At 44.3% G+C, this 17,067-nt stretch overlaps 1 protein-coding gene across 1 annotated transcript; it reads left to right on the forward strand.

Moving 5' to 3' along the window:
- Positions 1-295: 295 nt before the first annotated feature.
- Positions 296-16,580, forward strand: LOC120018615 (olfactory receptor 11A1-like). The gene is made up of 3 exons (XM_038961819.1): positions 296-1,226; positions 15,886-16,170; positions 16,423-16,580. Exons 1-3 carry the CDS (start codon positions 296-298, stop codon positions 16,578-16,580), a joined length of 1,374 nt encoding a protein of 457 aa, XP_038817747.1.
- Positions 16,581-17,067: the final 487 nt, after the last annotated feature.

A 17,067-nucleotide genomic window follows, 5' to 3' on the forward strand; every position in this document is an offset into this window, starting at 1 on the left:
ATTGCAGTGTTTGTAAGTGTAACAGTAGAGCAAAGACCGGAAAACTGTAACTGTGTCAATTGCATTTGTCCATCACAGCCACAGGTAACAATGTTTTTCCATGATGATGCCTATGGGGGTAATCACTTTGAATAGTAATACTGTGGTAATAATGCAAAGAGTTGATAATCAATGGCAATTCTAAGAATGAAGAAATGTTGAATCAATAAGAGATTAATAATTTCACCTGATGGACACTGTTTTCCTTCACTTGTGAACTAAATATATCTACAAATATTTCTATACTATTGGGAAAATGATGAACTCAACACAATTCACGTCATTTATGCTAGCTGGATATAGTGACATTGGACACTTAAAGTACTTGTATTTCATTACAATAACTGTGTTATACGTCTCCATAGTTTTTGCAAACACAGTGCTTATTGTGGTTATATGTATGGAGAGAAGCCTTCATGAACCAATGTATCTGTTTCTGTGCAGTTTGTTTGTAAATGACTTGTATGGGAGCACTGGTTTGTTTCCTGCTCTCATGACTCATTTGGTTTCAGATGACCATACAGTTTCCACTGTGTGCTGTTACCTACAGATATTTGTCTTGTACACATATGGATCTATTGAATTCAGCAATTTAGCAGTCATGTCCTACGACAGGTACCTTGCTATATGTTCTCCACTACAGTATAACGTCATCATGACACCCAGCAAGGTGTGTATTTTAATTTGTGTAATATGGTTGTACACTTTTGCAAAATTCAGCATAATACTGTCTTTAACTATTCGTTTGCGATTGTGTGGGAACATTATGGACAAAGTGTATTGTGACAACTACCTGGTAGTAAAACTTGCCTGTTCAACTTCAGACACGACAGTTAATAACATCTATGGACTCTACAGTATTGTTTTGTCTATCGCTTTCCCTTTAATTACTATTGTGTTCTCGTATATTAAGATTCTGACTATTTGTTTGAAATCTTCCATCGAGACCAGACAGAAAGCTTTCAGAACCTGTACTCCTCATCTGGCCTCGCTGCTCAACTTCTCTTTCGGCTGTTTGTTAAATCTGCTCCAGAGTAGATTTGAAAAGTCTATGAGAAATGTTCCAACTGTACTTCACACTATTTTATCAGTGTACTATCTGATGTGCCAGCCACTTTTAAATCCTATTGTGTTTGGAGTTAGGATGACTAAAATCAGACAGGCTTGTAAAAACATACTACCTGTAGGTATGTACCCTAAAACATAAGCTAAACATTAGTGTGACCTTTTCTGTCCTGATTGTTAGATTTTTGTGATGTTGACTTGTGTGTTGTTACTGATAGGCTAGTCGCAATAATGAATGGGGGTGAGGACGGCAAATCAGATGTGTAAAACTTTTGCCAATTTATGAAATAATGTCATATAAAAAAAAATTCGCTGAAGAAGTTCATGACTTTGAATTCCTTACTTAAATGTAATTAAGTAAGGCTGCTTTTACATAGCAAGCCCAATTCCGATCTTTGTTATTGGCAAATGATCTGATCTGGTTGGTCAAAAGACAAATTATTGGCAAATGATCAGAATTAGACTGCCTATGTAAACGCAGCCAAATAAATCAAGATATGCAAAACTGTCTGGATCAATCAACAACAGTGAATAAATTGATGTAAATGTGTAAAAGGTAAGCCCACCTTATAGCCCACCTTTAGGTCCATCACTAATGGAAAATGGTCCCAGTAGGTACATGATTGTTTGACGTTTTCAGAGAGAATTCTAGGGAAATACTTCAGCATGAAAACAAACTATATTCTGTCAGGACCAGATACCTTTATTGAGATAAAATGTATCTTGTTTTTCCGGGGTCACTGTGAGATATGTTTGACCTACAGAATGTAACAATCCAATAAGGCTCATGAGGATGGATGTATAAAACACATTGTTTAATATACTCCATCCACACTTTACCATGGGGAAAGCAGAAGCCAATAATAAGACGGTAAAAAACGTTTTAATTGAGTCATTAGGTACCAAGTCTACTGTAATGCAGCTAGTAACCTGTAGAGACCTGAGGGGCTCCTGTAGAGGCACGGCTGGTCTTGACTGCATCCCAAATGGTACCCTATTCAACTCTGGACCTCGGAGCCACTTCCACTGCTTTTTTTCATTGTTCCCCTCTAATCAGGGACTGATTTAGACCTGCAACACCAGGTGAGTGCAATTAATAATCCGGTAGAACAGAAGACCAGCACGCTCCGGAGCTCATATGGTAAGAATATAATACCCCTGATAAAGGGAATAGGGTGCAATTTAGGGGGGACACCTTCTGTCATCCCCTCTGGGAGTGTAGGACCTGAAAGTGTACTAGAGAGAATATAGTAGACGGTTGCTGTAAAAAGTGTGTTTTTCTGTGTCCTTTGGTTGTCCTCTCGTTGATCTCTTAATGACATCCTCTCCGTTCTCACGATATTTAGTGTGTCATTATGTAACTTGATAGTGCACCTGTTCCTTTGAAGTTAAACACATGTTTGAAGTCTAAAGTAATGGCCTGGTGATTGATGTGTAGTGACCTTGTTGAACTTAAAGAAATGTGTTTGAAATAAAATATGTAAAAAGTATTTTCCGGGGAGGCCTGAGTTTTAACTTTTGAACAGTTCAAACAGTTGGGAAGTTTTATAGTGAACTTGTGGAACTGCTGTGTAGTGAGCTTGTGACCCATTGTAGAATGAACAGGAAACAGTCATTTCTGGTTAGGTTTACCTGAGTATAAGTAAATCTTACATGCTGACCACACCGCTTGCATCATGTGCGTGAGCGTTGCAAAATAAATGTACACATACAATCATTATTGGACCCACACTGCTCGCGCGCGCCAACGAGCGTCTGCGTTGCCAGGCACTAAAATAGAAGTTGCTTCTATTTGTGGCGCAGAACGCGCTGAAAGTCCTGCCTCTCCCATCTCCTCATTGGCTTTTAAAAGCATATGCCCATGTGCCATCTCCTCATTGGTTATACCCACGTGGGTGATTGAAAGATGAACGGAGGTTGGTTGTGGTAATACACATTATGAAAGTTAGTTGCAAATTGCCATATAAAGTCCAAAGAAGAAAAAGCCTGGAAGGAGGAGAGATGACATGAAACAATTCAGTTGTTTCATGTTTCATGTGTAGATTAATTGTTGGATTAGAGGACCTTGAGCATTTCAGATAAAATAACAACTCAATATGTATATCCCAGGACAAATTAGCTAGCAACAGCAAGATAGCTGTCTAAATAGGACAAATTAGCTAGCAACTGCAAGCTAGCCAAATTGCCATAAATGTTTAATGCTTTTCGACCTGTTCCCAAATGAATATAATTGGTTCAGAGTTTGTTTTGATATTTCAACCTGCTTGTCGTGATTGCGGGGGGACAAAATCAATTTGCGCACAATGGCAGATGCACACGCTCGTCCGGTTCGGGCATGGTGTTAGCCTTGTCCTGGGAACACTATGAGCGAGGATAAACCACAGAAAACTTGTGGGAGGTTACAAGCAGACGAGGACCATGCTCGTTAAACTATTTTACAAGGAAGGAAGATAAAACACTTTCCAAAAAATAAATATAAACATGTATTGGGTAGTAATGTGTAGTATTGTGTAATAATAACATGTATGATCTATATAGAGGTTTAGTAATAAACATCAGTATCAGAGTTTAATATTAGTCAACTTTAGTAAACTTGCATAGTAAACTTTAATAATTGTTTAAATGTCTGTACTAAAGGTTTTGTAGAAAATAAAAGGTTTGAAAGAACATTTAATTGACCTTCAATTAAATAAATATCTCTCTCCCTCTGTCTTTCCCCTTGGGTGGGTGTGTGTGGGGCTTGGTTACATGGGGTGGTGTCAGGTTACAAGCGGACACACTAAATATTGTGAGAACATCCGGAGTGGATGTCATTAAGTGGTCAATGAGAGCACAACCAAAAACCAAAGGACACAGAAAACCCATCAATCACTTTTTGACAGCAACCATCGTAGTTAGTCCTCTGTATTCTCTTGTACTGTATTCTCTTTTACTGTAGGCCTAAGGAAGGCCAGAGTGACACTAAGGATCTTCACTTTTACCTGAGCAGGAAAAGTTCTGGGCCTAGGTTTTACACTACAGCTGGTACTAAGGCTTCTGAGTTATTCTCTGTTTTCCCTGGTTAGATCACATGTCCAGGAAAAACTACAGAGGACTAACTACGTAGCAGATTGTTTGTGCTAACATTACACTCCTTGTCATTCCATACATGACAAGGAGTTGGAATGATAGTACAAACATATCTGGGGCCAGGCTTCCAACCAGGACCTCTCCTCAGACTGTTGTGTTGCACCCTCATTCAGACTGAAGCTAACAAGGTAGCCCCTCAACAATACCCAGTGCCAGGCCAGAGTCCACACACATACATTGTTGTAACAGGATCATAGGCCACTAACACAGCCTGTTGCTACATACATTTTTGGACTTACAAATGTATAATATATACCCAGGGCCTCCCGAGTGGCGAAGTGGTCTAAGGCACTACATCTCAGTATTAGAAGCGTGACTACAGATCCGGGTTCAATCCCGGGCTGTGTCGCAGCCAGCCGCAACTGGGAGACCCATGAGGTCTCAATTGGCCCAGCGTCGTCCGAGTTAGGGGAGGATTTGGCCGGCTGGAATGTCCTTGTCCCATTGCACTCTAGCGACTCCTTGTGGCGGGCCGGGCTCATGCACGCTGACTTAGCTGTACAGTGTTTCCTCCGACACATTGGTGAGGCTGGCTTCCGGGTTAAGCGAGCAGTGTGTCAAGAAGCAGTGTGGCTTGGCGGAGTAGTGTTTCGGAGGACGAATGGCTCTCGACCTTCACCTCTCCTGAGTCCGTACGGGAGTTGCAGCGATAGGACAAGACTGTAACTACCAATTGGATATCATGAAATTGGGGAGAGAAAAAATATTATAATAAATGAATAATAATATATACCCATTGATTCTTAAAAAATATGCTGGTATGTGTTCACTACACCACTTGCATTTCTAAAGTCAATATGGACAGCGCCCGGTGCTGAAAATTGAGTAGGCAAATTAACAAATAAGAGGGCTTTGTTGGGGCACTATTTAAGAAATATGAGGTACGGTAGGCTTACTGATTTGACAGACGCAATGATTTTATCCATATACTTGTCAGTAGGCCTATAGCTATTTCCTTCAATACTGTCACCATGCACTCCTTAAATAGGCCTACCTCCTTTCTGTGTTGGACTCGGGCCTCATGTCTGGTGTGGAAAATTATCCTCTGAAAGTACCATGCATGGATTCATAATGACATTCTTTACAAACAAGACACACTGGTTTGGCATTGGAGAAATATGCTACGATGAATAGGCTATCTTTTAATCGATTTGGTAGGCCTATTAACATAGGGATTTTACTTCGGTATTCAGATCGAAATGATTATGTTACTATCATTGAATTGATTAGCCCACTAACCATGTGTTAAATGTGTAGTGTAGCACACACTGTGTAGGGCTATGAATTGGGCAGCTAGTAGGCTCTTTGCTAATAGGCAATAACTATGTTCTGGCACGCCGACTAGCTACAAGCTGAGGAACAAATTTGCTGGAGGCCAAACCTAGTTGCTAACCCCTGTTGTATATTGTAAATTAAATCACCCCCTTCACCACCACCACCACCACTATCATCATCATCATCATTCAGATCATACAAACGTGTGGATATAGGCCTAGTCGTCATCTTGAAGAACTTGTGGTTGTCTCGGTGAAGTGAAATTACTTTGTTGTTCACCAGTGCGCTCTGATGAGGAAACAACATGCAAAGTAGCCTAACAACATCACTCACAAATGGCACAGATTTTTTCGCTATATTGCACTGGTCCTCTTAAATTTTTTATTCCAGGTTGCATATCAAAGTATTTAAGGGCATATCGAATGGTCTGCTCTGCCCATAACAGTCAAGAATGGTCCACCACCCAAAGAACATCCATCCAACTTGACACAATTGTGGGAAGCGTTGGAGTCAACATGGGCCAGCATCCATGTGGAACGCTTTTTACAACTTGTAGCCCTGACAAATTTAAGCTGTTCTGAGCGCAAAAGGGGGTGCAACTCAATATCAGTAAGTTGTTCTTCATGTTTTGTGCTCAGTGTATATTTAAAATGCATTTAAATTGTGTTTTAATGGGGAAAAAATTCACCCTGCTCTATGTGTTCAATGTATTCCATTTACAATTCGGCTCCAGTGTGGCATTACTTCCATGCTATTATGATGCGTCTCTGTATGTGTCACGACTTCCGCTGAAGTCGGTTGCTCTCCTTGTTTGGGCGGTGGTCTGCGTCGCCGGTCTTCTAGCCATCATCGAGCCACTTTTCCTTTTCCGTTTGTTTTGTCTTGTCTTCTCACACACCTGGTCTCAATTTCCCTCATTACATGTTGTGTATTTAACCCTCTGTTCCCCCCATGTCTTTGTGCGGAATTGTGTATTGTAAGTGCATGTCCACGTTTTCTCTGGTGCGCGACGGGTTTTGTACCCATTTGTTTGTGGTTCTGGTTACCGGTAGTTTTATGAATAATACTGTTCCGTTGATTACCCAGTTTTGCTCTCCTGCGCCTGACTTCCCTGCCGCCAGTTACGCACTCCTATACAGAATTCCACACCGCTAATGGAGTCAGCAGGAGCAGATGCCCCTGGTATAGGGGTGTCGTGGCGTTGTATTAGTTAATGTGACGACTGTTGCTCATCGAATGATTAAAGGTTTCTAATTGCGTGATTAAATGAATCAAGCAATTATTAACTTATTAACCTGGGGCACCATGGGAAAATTTGTTTTATTGAGTTTCTATTTCCCAAATTAACTCAAAGAATATCAGAATATCGATTTTACAACAGTCGCCAATTAATCAGTTTCCTCTACAGTCTCGTTCTGAACGTCGCATAATCCGGGAATCTGCACGGACCCGGGTCTCACCAATGAGTTCGTACCACACCAATCTTAGTTGATTATTTATTTACTAGAAAGCTAAAATTATGATGAAAGATACACCTACACAAAAACACATTCTAGGCTATTGATTAGAACTTAGTATAACGGGCCAACACACTATGGCGCGTGTTACCCAAAATGGGGATTTAAAAGAGAGAGAGAAAAAGAGAAAGTACACGAGAGAAATATACATTTGGGTGAATTTGTCAGCTATGCTTATTCTAACCCTAGCCTTGCCCCAAACTGCCGCTCTTATGGGTCAGAATATAATGATGTAATTACGTGTGGAAGGTCTCCGTGGATTCCCCGCGTGGACCGTTCAGGCTGCTCAATGACGCACTTCTCCGGCGCAACTCTCTAGTTGTCCTCACGATGTCAGTGTCCTTTTTGGCTTACTGGCCTGTTCCCTTGCCCTTGCTCTGGAAGGGGTCTTCTGAGGACAGACAGCTCTGTAGCTCAGAGCTCACAGCGTAAAAATGAAACAGTGTAGATTCGATGGGGAGTGGAGGCTAGGTGTTTCGGCTTGAATTCACCCGCTTAGACACAGCTACTCATCCGTAGCTTGGGTAGAAAAATATTTCTTTGTCTTCAAACTTGTGTTGCGTTTTGGGTTCGTTGACTTTTTAGACCTTGGCTGCAGCTCAGGTCACTTAGTCTGATATGTTAAGTCTTCACTCACAGGTTTTATACCCTCGGGTCAGAAGTGGGCGTAACCGCCTTTAGGGCAATTCTCTGGGCGTACCAAGTTAAGAGGCAAGGTCTAGATTTTACTCAAATCCAATTTTAGACAACTAACTTCACATTTCATCTTTACCAAAACATTCTCTCTGATTTGGACATTTTCCACACAACGTACAATGTATAAACATCAAACATATACTAGGAAAACTCTTAACGTTACAATGTTTTCGTAATAACGTAATCTATTAACCTTTAATAACAAAACAAAAATGACATACATTTTCATATTCCATCTATCGTCATGACCACCATTGTGGCTGACGGAAACCATTGTTCCAAAGTCCCTTTATTGCATGTTTAATGTTCTGAGGGTGGTTCTCCATATTGAGGGGACACCGTAATGTTGTGTGGCCGAAGATTTACCAGGGGCGTGAGGGGTCATAAAACCCCCACATCTTCAGACCCCTAGATCTCTCCTCCTCTGTTGGAGTTGAGAGATAATCTGTAGGGTTGTGGTCTCCTGTAACCTGACCTGATCAGGACAGTCATGACAGTGGTGGAGGAGCGTGTCCGGGAGCACGCGGCGATGCTCCACCATCTTGGCACCGCCATGTACCGCGTTGTCCAAACAATGGACCGCTGGGAGAGACAAGGAGTTCCCCCCCCCCCCTGGTCCCAGTGGGATTCGTCTCGCCCTTCCCCGGGAGTACGACGGGACGGCTGCAGGCTGCCAGGAGTTCCTGTTGCAGCTCTACCTGTACCTGGCAACCGTCCACCCGGCTCCTTCGGGCCGTGAGAGGGTGTCCGCCCTCGTCTAGTGCCTCTCTGGGAAAGCCCTGGAGTGGGCCAACGCCGTGTGAGGAGAGGGAGATGCGGCCTCCATCTGAGGCAGGGGACGAGGAGCGTATATTGATGACATTCTGATATACTCCGCTACACGCGCCGAGCATGTGTCCCTGGTGCGCAGGGTGCTTGGTCGCCTGTTGGAGCATGACCTGTACGTCAAGGCTGAGAAATACCTGTTCTTCCAGCAGTCCGTCTCCTTCCTAGGGTACCGCATTTCCACCTCAGGGGTGGAGATGGAGAGTGACCACATTTCAGCCGTGCGTAATTGGCCGACTCCCACCACGGTAAAGGAGGTGCAGCGGTTCTTAGGGTTTGCCAACTACTACCGGAGGTTTATCCAGGGTTTTGGTCAGGTAGCGGCTCCCATTACCTCACTGCTGAATGGGGGCCCGGTACGTTTGCAGTGGTCGGCTGAGGTGGACAGGGCTTTTGGTCACCTGAGGGCTCTGTTTACCTCGGCTCCCGTGCTGGCCTATCCGGATCCCTCTTTGGCGTTCATAGTGGAGGTGGACGCGTCCGAGGCTGGGATAGGAGCTGTGCTCTCTCAGCGCTCGGGCACGGCACCGAAGCTCAGCCCGGCGGAGCGAAACTATGACGTGGGGGACCGGGAGCTGTTGGCAGTCGTCAAGGCCTTGAATGCATGGAGACATTGGCTTGGGGGGCTAAACACCCTTTCCTCATCTGGACTGACCACCACAATCTGGAGTACATCCGGGCAGCGAGGAGACTGAACCCTCGTCAGGCAAGGTGGGCCATGTTTCACCCATTTTGTTTTCACCCTGTCCTACAGACCAGACTCCCAGAACGTGAAGGCAGACGCACTGTCCCAGCTGTATGACACAGAGGAGCGGCCCATGGATCATACTTCTGGCCTCCTGCCTGGTAGCTCTGGTGGTGTGGGAGCTGGACGCGAACATTGAGCAGGCGTTGCGTACAGAGCCCGCTCCCATCCAGTGTCCCGCTGGGCGTCTGTACGTCCCGTCTGCTGTCCGTGACCGGTTGATCTATTTGGCCCACACGTCACCCTCCTCTGGTCATCCTGGGATTGGTCGGACAGTGCGCTGTTTGAGCAGGAGGTACTGATGGCCTACCTTGGCTAAGGACGTGAGGGTTTATGTTTCCTCCTGCTCGGTGTGCTCCCAGTGTAAGGCTCCTAGGCACCTGCCCAGAGGGAAGCTACACCCCTTACCCGTTCCACAACGGCCGTGGTGGTGGATTTCCTTACCGATCCCCCCCCCCCCCCCCCCTCACAGGGTAACACCACGATCCTGGTCGTTGTGGATCGGTTCTCTAAGTCCTGCCGTCTCCTCCCTCTGCCCGGTCTCCCTACGGCCCTACAGACTGCGGAGGCCTTGTTTACGCATGTCTTCCGGCACTACGGGGTGCCTGAGGATAAAGTGTCTGATCGAGGTTCCCAGTTCACGTCGAGGGTCTGGAAGGCGTTCATGGAACGTCTGGGTCAGCCTTACCTCAGGTTTCCACCCCGTGAGTAATGGGCAGGTGGAGAGAGTAAACGAGGATGTGGGCAGGTTTCTGCGGTCTTATTGCCAGGACCGGACGGGGGAGTGGGCGGCGTTCGTGCCCTGGGCAGAGATGGCACAGAACTCGCTCCGCCACTCCTCCACTAACCTCTCCCCCTTCCAGTGCGTACTGGGGTACCAGCCGGTTCTGGTGACTTGGCATCAGAGTCAGACCGAGGCTCCTGCAGTGGACGACTGGTTCAAGCACGCGGAGGAGACATAGGAAGCTGCCCGTGTTCACCTTCAGCGGGCCGTGCTGCGCCAGAAAAACAGGGCAGACCGTCACCGCAGTGAGGCCCCTGTGTTCGCACCGGGGGACCGGGTTTTGCTCTCGACCCGAAACCTGCCCCCTCCGCCTGCCCTGCCAGAAGCTGGGCCCGCGGTTTGTGGGGCCATTTAAAGTCCTGAGGAGAGTGAACGAGGTTTGTTACAGGTTACAGCTTCCCCCCGATTACCGTATTAACCCCTCGTTCCATGTGTCTCTCCTCAGGCCGGTGGTGGCTGGCCCGCTCCAGGAGTCTGAGGTGCGGGAGGTTCCTCTGCCCCCTCTGGACATCGAAGGGGCCCCGGCATACTCCGTTCGCTCCATACTGGATTCGAGGCGTCGGGCGAGGGGCCTTCAGTACCTCGTGGAGTGGGAGGGGTACGGTCCGGAGGCGAGGTGCTGGGTTCCGGTCGAGGACGTGTTGGACCCTTCAATGCTGCAGGAGTTCCACCGTCTCCGTCCGGATCGCCCTGCGCCTCGCCCTCCGGGTCGTCCCCGAGGCCGGTTTCGGCGCGCTGCTGGAGCCGCGCGTCAAGGGGGGGTACTGTCACGACTTCCGCCAAAGTCAGTTCCTCTCCTTCTTCTAGCCATCATCGAGACACTTTTCCTTTTCCATTTGTTTTGTCTTGTCTTCTCACACACCTGGTCTCAATTTCCGTCATTACATGTTGTGTATTTAACCCTCTGTTTATTGTAAGTGCATGTGCACGTTTTCTCTGGTGCGCGACGGGTTTTGTACCCATTTGTTTGTGGTTCTGGTTACCGGTAGTTTTATGAATAAAACTGCTCCGTTGATTACCCAGTTTTGCTCTCCTGCGCCTGACTTCCCTGCCGCCAGTTACGCACTCCCTTACAGTATGTTCCTAGCTGCCAACTAGCTAGCCATTTAACATTGGCTAGAAATGCCCTGTTTAATCTACTATTCTCTATTAATTACTGTATTTCTATAGAACATAAGAAAGGCATTTGAACCCTCTGGAGGGCCTGTTACAAAAATGGTATCTGTTTTTCTCTATATGGTTTCCTTGACAGTTATTGGTGACCATTTGCACATCACACCATGGTAGGCGTTTTTTTAATTCAATCTCACAAGTATAATAATCAAGTGAGGAGCTTAGTTTAAGCAGGTCATCATGTATTAGAAATGGTCGGTCTTAATTTTGGATTTAACATACTTTACATGTAATCAATTATTTTGCATTTGAATGTAATAAATCATATGACTGCAGGATGCAAAGTATAATATTGTTTGATTTAGGCTATGAATTATGTTATGAGGAGAAATGTAAAGGCATCTATATTAGTGAGTATAGATGTGGGCAAATCTATCACTGAATCAAGAACAAGTTAACTTCTACTTGGTCACCATCCCGGATCCGGGAGCATCCTCATCAGTAAAAAAGCTGACTAGCATAGCCTAGCATAGCGCCACAAGTAAATACTAGCATATAAATATCATGAAATCACAAGTCCAAGACACCAAATGAAAGATACACATCTTGTGAATCCAGCCATCATTTCCGAATTTAAAATGTTTTACAGCGAAAACACAATATAGCATTATATTAGCTTACCACAATAGCCAACCACACAACCGCATTCATTCACCGCAAAGGTAGCGATTGCAAAAAAACAGCAAAAGATATAAAATTATTCACTAACCTTGACAAACTTCATCAGATGACAGTCCTATAACATCATGTTACACAATACATATATGTTTTGTTCGAAAATGTGCATATTTAGCAGTACAAATCGTGGTTTTACAATGTGAATACTTAGCCAAACTGCACAAAATTATCCGGATATATTTCTGACACTCACCTAATCTAATCAAAGAACTCATCATAAACTTTACTAAAAAATACATGTTGTACAGCAAATGAAAGATACACTAGTTCTTAATGCAATCGCCGTGTTAGATTTTTTTAAATAACTTTAGTACGACATACAGCTTACGTTATAGCGAGACAGCGCCTGCAATGAGGGCGGAAAATAGAACTAAACATTTTCCACAGAAATACGAAATAACATCATAAATGGTTCCTACTTTTGCTGAGCTTCCATCAGAATCTTGTACAAGGAGTCCTTTGTCCAGAATAAATCGTTGTTTGGTTTTAGAATGTCCTCTTCGCCTGTCGAATTAGCAACCATAGCTAGCCATGTGGCGCAAACGTGCCCAACTTCACTTGACGCAAAGAAAAGAAAATTCCAAAACTCGCAATAAACGTTCAATAAACTGATACAACTCGGTTGAAAAAAACTACTTTATGATGTTTTTATCACATCTATCAAATAAAATCAAAGCCGGAGATATCTAACGTGTATACCGAAAGCTTTTCAGAAGGCAATCTGGGGTTCCTTCTCGCGCCTTCAAAGACAATGAAATTTCTAGTCACGTCATTCCAAAAGCTCTTGTTCGGCCTCAGATCAAGGTAGACACCCCATTCCACCTCCCACTGCCTGTTGACATCTAGTGGAAGGCGTATGAAGTGCATGTATATCCATAGATTTCAGGCAAATTAATAGGAAGGCCCTGGAACAGAGCCTCGATTTCAGATTTTTCACTTCCTGTCAGGAAGTTTGCTGCAAAATGAGTTCTGTTTTACTCACAGATATAATTCAAACGGTTTTAGAAACTTGAGAGTGTTTTCTATCCAATAGTAGTAATAATATGCATATTGTACGAGCTAGAATAGAGTACGAGGAAGTTTAATTTGGGCACGATTTTTTACAAAGTGAAAATAGCGCCCCCTATTGAGAAAAGGTTAACCGCTCAACACAGAAAAGCCGCATGTGCGCACTCCCTCAAATCGTTTGGAGAAAATATCCTTTCAATTTTATTCAGATTTTTTCAATTGTATTCTTCATACCATAAAATATTATAATGCCACGGAATTCTAAACAAATCTGCTAAATCTGCTTAACTAATGTAAAAGTCTTGAAATGAGACTAAAAAGAAAGCGTTTAACACTTGTATACCACATACAGCCTCTTTGCTGAACTTCTCCTTTGGCTGTTTATTTTTGATTCTACAAGGCAAATATGATACTGCACATCTTCACCTATATTTTACACAATTTTAATTTTCTAATATGTTCAACACTTTTCAATCCTTTTATGTATGGCGTTAGGATAGTTAAAAGTACTTTACCCTAAACATAATCAGATTTTTGTCATATTAAATGGTGTGTTTTGTTACTTATATTTGCTATAACTGACTCTACAAATATTTATGATTTTGGCATAATTTCTCTGTAGCCCAAACACAGGCATACAGTTGAAGTCAGAAGTTTACATACACTTAGGTTGGAGTCATTAAAACTTGTTTATCAACCACTCCACAAATTTCTTGTTAACAAACTATAGTTTTGGCAAGTCGGTTAGGACATCTACTTTGTGCATGACACAAGTCATTTTTCCAACAATTGTTAACAGAGATTATTTCATTTATAATTCACTGTATCACAATTCCAGTGGGTCAGAAGTTTACATACACTGAGTTGACTGTGCCTTTAAACAGCTTGGAAAATACCAGAAAATGATGTCATGGCTTTAGAAGCTTCTGATAGGCTGATTGACATCATTTGAGTCAGTTGGAGGTGTACCTGTAGATGTATTTCAAGGCCTACCTTCAAACTCAGTGCCTCTTTGCTTGACATCATGGGAAAATCAAAAGAAATCAGCCAAGACCTCAGAAAAATATTGTAGACCTCCACAAGTCTGGATCATCCTTGGGACCAATTTAAAGCACCTGAAGGTACCATGTTCATCTGTACAAAACAATAGTACGCAAGTATAAACACCATGGGACCACACAGCCATCATACCGCTCAGGAAGGAGCGAGAAGGAGTTCTGTCTCCTAGAGATGAACGTACTTTAGTGCGAAAAGTGCAAATCAATCCCAGAACAACAGCAAAGGACCTTGTGGAGATGCTGGAGGAAACAGGTACAAAAGTATCTATATCCACAGTAAAACGAGTCATATATCGACATAACCTGAAAGACCGCTCAGCAAGGAAGAAGCCACTGCTCAAAAAACGTCATAAAAAAAGCCAGACTACGGTTTGCAACTGCACATGGGGACAAAGATCATACCTTTTGGAGAAATGTCCTCTGGTCGGATGAAACAAAAATAGAACTGTTTGGCCATAATGACCATCATTATGTTTGGAGGAAATAGCGAGAGGCTTGCAAGCCGAAGAACAACATCCCATCCGTGAAGCACGGGTTGGCAGCATCATGTTGTGGGGGTGCTTTGCTGCAAGAGGGACTGGTGCACTTCACAAAATAGATGGCATCATGAGGTAGGAAAATTATGTGGATATATTTGTCACGAACCGGCTCAAAGTCCGTAACAAGAAGGGAGACAACGTGGAGTTAAGGAATAACAAAAATATATTTATTAACTGAAATAACCCAAATACAATTAACAATGGTGTGTGTAGTCAGTAATCAGTAGTGTAAGTGAGTGGTTGCGTGCATAAATATGATCATGAGGGGTGAAAGACGCCAAAGCAAACAAACATCACCCAACTTATTGTGGGAAGCTTGTGGAAGGCTACCCGAAACGTTTGACCCAAGTTAAACAATTTAAAGGCAATGCTACCAAATACTAATTGAGTGTATGTAAACTTCTGACCCACTGGGAATGTGATGAAAGAAATAAAAGCTGAAATAAATCCTTCTCTCTACTATTATTCTGACATTTCACATTCTTAAAATAAAGTGGTGATCCTAACTGACCTAAAACAGGGAGTTTTTACTGGGATTAAATGTCAGGAATTTTGAAAAACTGAGTTTAAATGTATTTGGCTAAGGTGTATGTAAACTTCCGACTTCAACTGTACATGTTTAACTTCCATCCTCTAAGGCCAGGAGCAAAACAATGTATGAATTAATGGTTGGATCAGAATCCCCGTTATAATCATTGATAATTAAGTAAAACCAGAAGTCCAAATCCCTATCTCCATCCACGGCTAATTTAGGAAAGGGACAATTTTAGCTACCTAGCTAGCCACCGGTGGACAACAACACAACGAGATGCAACAATTCAAGTTGTTTGTGTCAATGACATATGCTTTCAATGCAATTTGATAGGAGTGATGCCAAAATACAAGCTGGCTTCCCTTGACACTTTTTTTGGTGCGCCAGGACCATTCACAGTTAAGCTCACTCAGTTTAGCTCAATGTTGATTGGCAAAATGTTTATCAAGGGAGGCCAAATGTTTGCTGGCTTCCCTTGCAATCCCTGCTACGGGTGGCAACAATGTCATATTAGTTTGGACCGGACAGCATCAGATAGATGGCCTACATGTCACATCTTCTCCTGCTACTCCCCTCCGGTGTACAACGTCGCCAGAATACTAACCACCGGTCCTGGGATTCATCATTACGCGCACCTGTCAATCATTATGATTTACACCTGGACTTCATTACCTTCATCATTTCCTCCCCTTTATATGTCACTCTCTTATGTTTTCTCACCAGTTGGTATTGTCCTTGTGTACCGGCGTTTAGCCACATGGATTTGTCTCGTTCCTGGTTTTGTTGTTTTATTAAACGTTTCACCTGCTTCCCGACTCACAGCGCTGGCGCTTCGCACGCTGTTCCGAAGAGGTCTGCGAGAGGAGGGTCAGACAGAACTGGCATGTCGGTACAACAACCGCACCCTGGACGCACTCATTGCGATGGCCACCCGCCTGGATAACCTTCTCCGGGAGCGTCGGCATTCTCATCACTTCTCTCCCTCCTTCGGCGAGTACTCGCGATCAGAGCCTCAACCCAAGGAGGTAGGGGTCACAACGCAGACGGATACAGCTGGGGCTATGTCTGTACTGTGGGCAAGGAGGGCACAAGCTCCAGCGGTGTTCGGTACGTCGGGATCCACTAGAGCAGAGGGACAGTCACGTGATGTTTCATCCCCTGGACCAGGAGTGAGTATTCCAGATTCAGCTCTTCCTACTATACTATTTTTGGTGTCCATCACTCTGACTGACTTTCCCTTATGTACTGTGTCAACCACTTTAGTGGATTCCGGCGCTGCAGGGAACTTTATGGATCAGACCCTTGCCTCCTCCCTCAACATTACCATCTACCCGCTTTTCTCTCCTTTTCCTGTTCAAGGTCTCGACTGTCGGCCATTAGGATCTGGGACCATCACACACATCACTCAACCACTCACCCTCACCGTGGAGTCCAATCACCAGGAGAGCCTCTCCTTCTTCATGACGTGCACCAGTTCACAAAATCATCCTCTGCCTCCCTTGGCTCCAACCCCATAACCCTACCATCTCATGGTCGAGGATGAAAATCCCAGACTGGTCACCTGAATGCCGGAATACCTGCTTCCCTGTCCCCTGTGGTTCCATGTCTGTTGAGAGTCCCATGGTTGTTCTTCAGCTCAACATCCCAGAGGAATACCAGGACCTAAAGGAGTTATTCTCCAAGACCCACGCTACTTGTCTCCCTCCTCAACACCCCTGGGACTGTGCCATTGACCTGTTTTCCAGTGCTGCACCTTTGTGCAGACGCATCTACCCTCTGTCTGTTGCTGAGACCCAGGCTATGGAGGATTACATTCAAAAAGGCACTCCAACAGGGTTTCATCCGCACATCCACATCCCCTGCGTCGGCTGGTTTCTTCTTCGTTGCCAAGAAGGAGGGATGATTACGCCCCGTATCGATTACTGAGGACTCAATGACATCACCAAGAAGTATTGGTACCCTCTCCTGTTGGTGCCGTCAGCCATCGAGCAGCTCCACGGGGCC

The sequence above is a fragment of the Salvelinus namaycush genome, chromosome 23, assembly GCF_016432855.1.
Source record: "Salvelinus namaycush isolate Seneca chromosome 23, SaNama_1.0, whole genome shotgun sequence".
NCBI classification, from domain to species: Eukaryota; Metazoa; Chordata; class Actinopteri; order Salmoniformes; family Salmonidae; genus Salvelinus; species Salvelinus namaycush.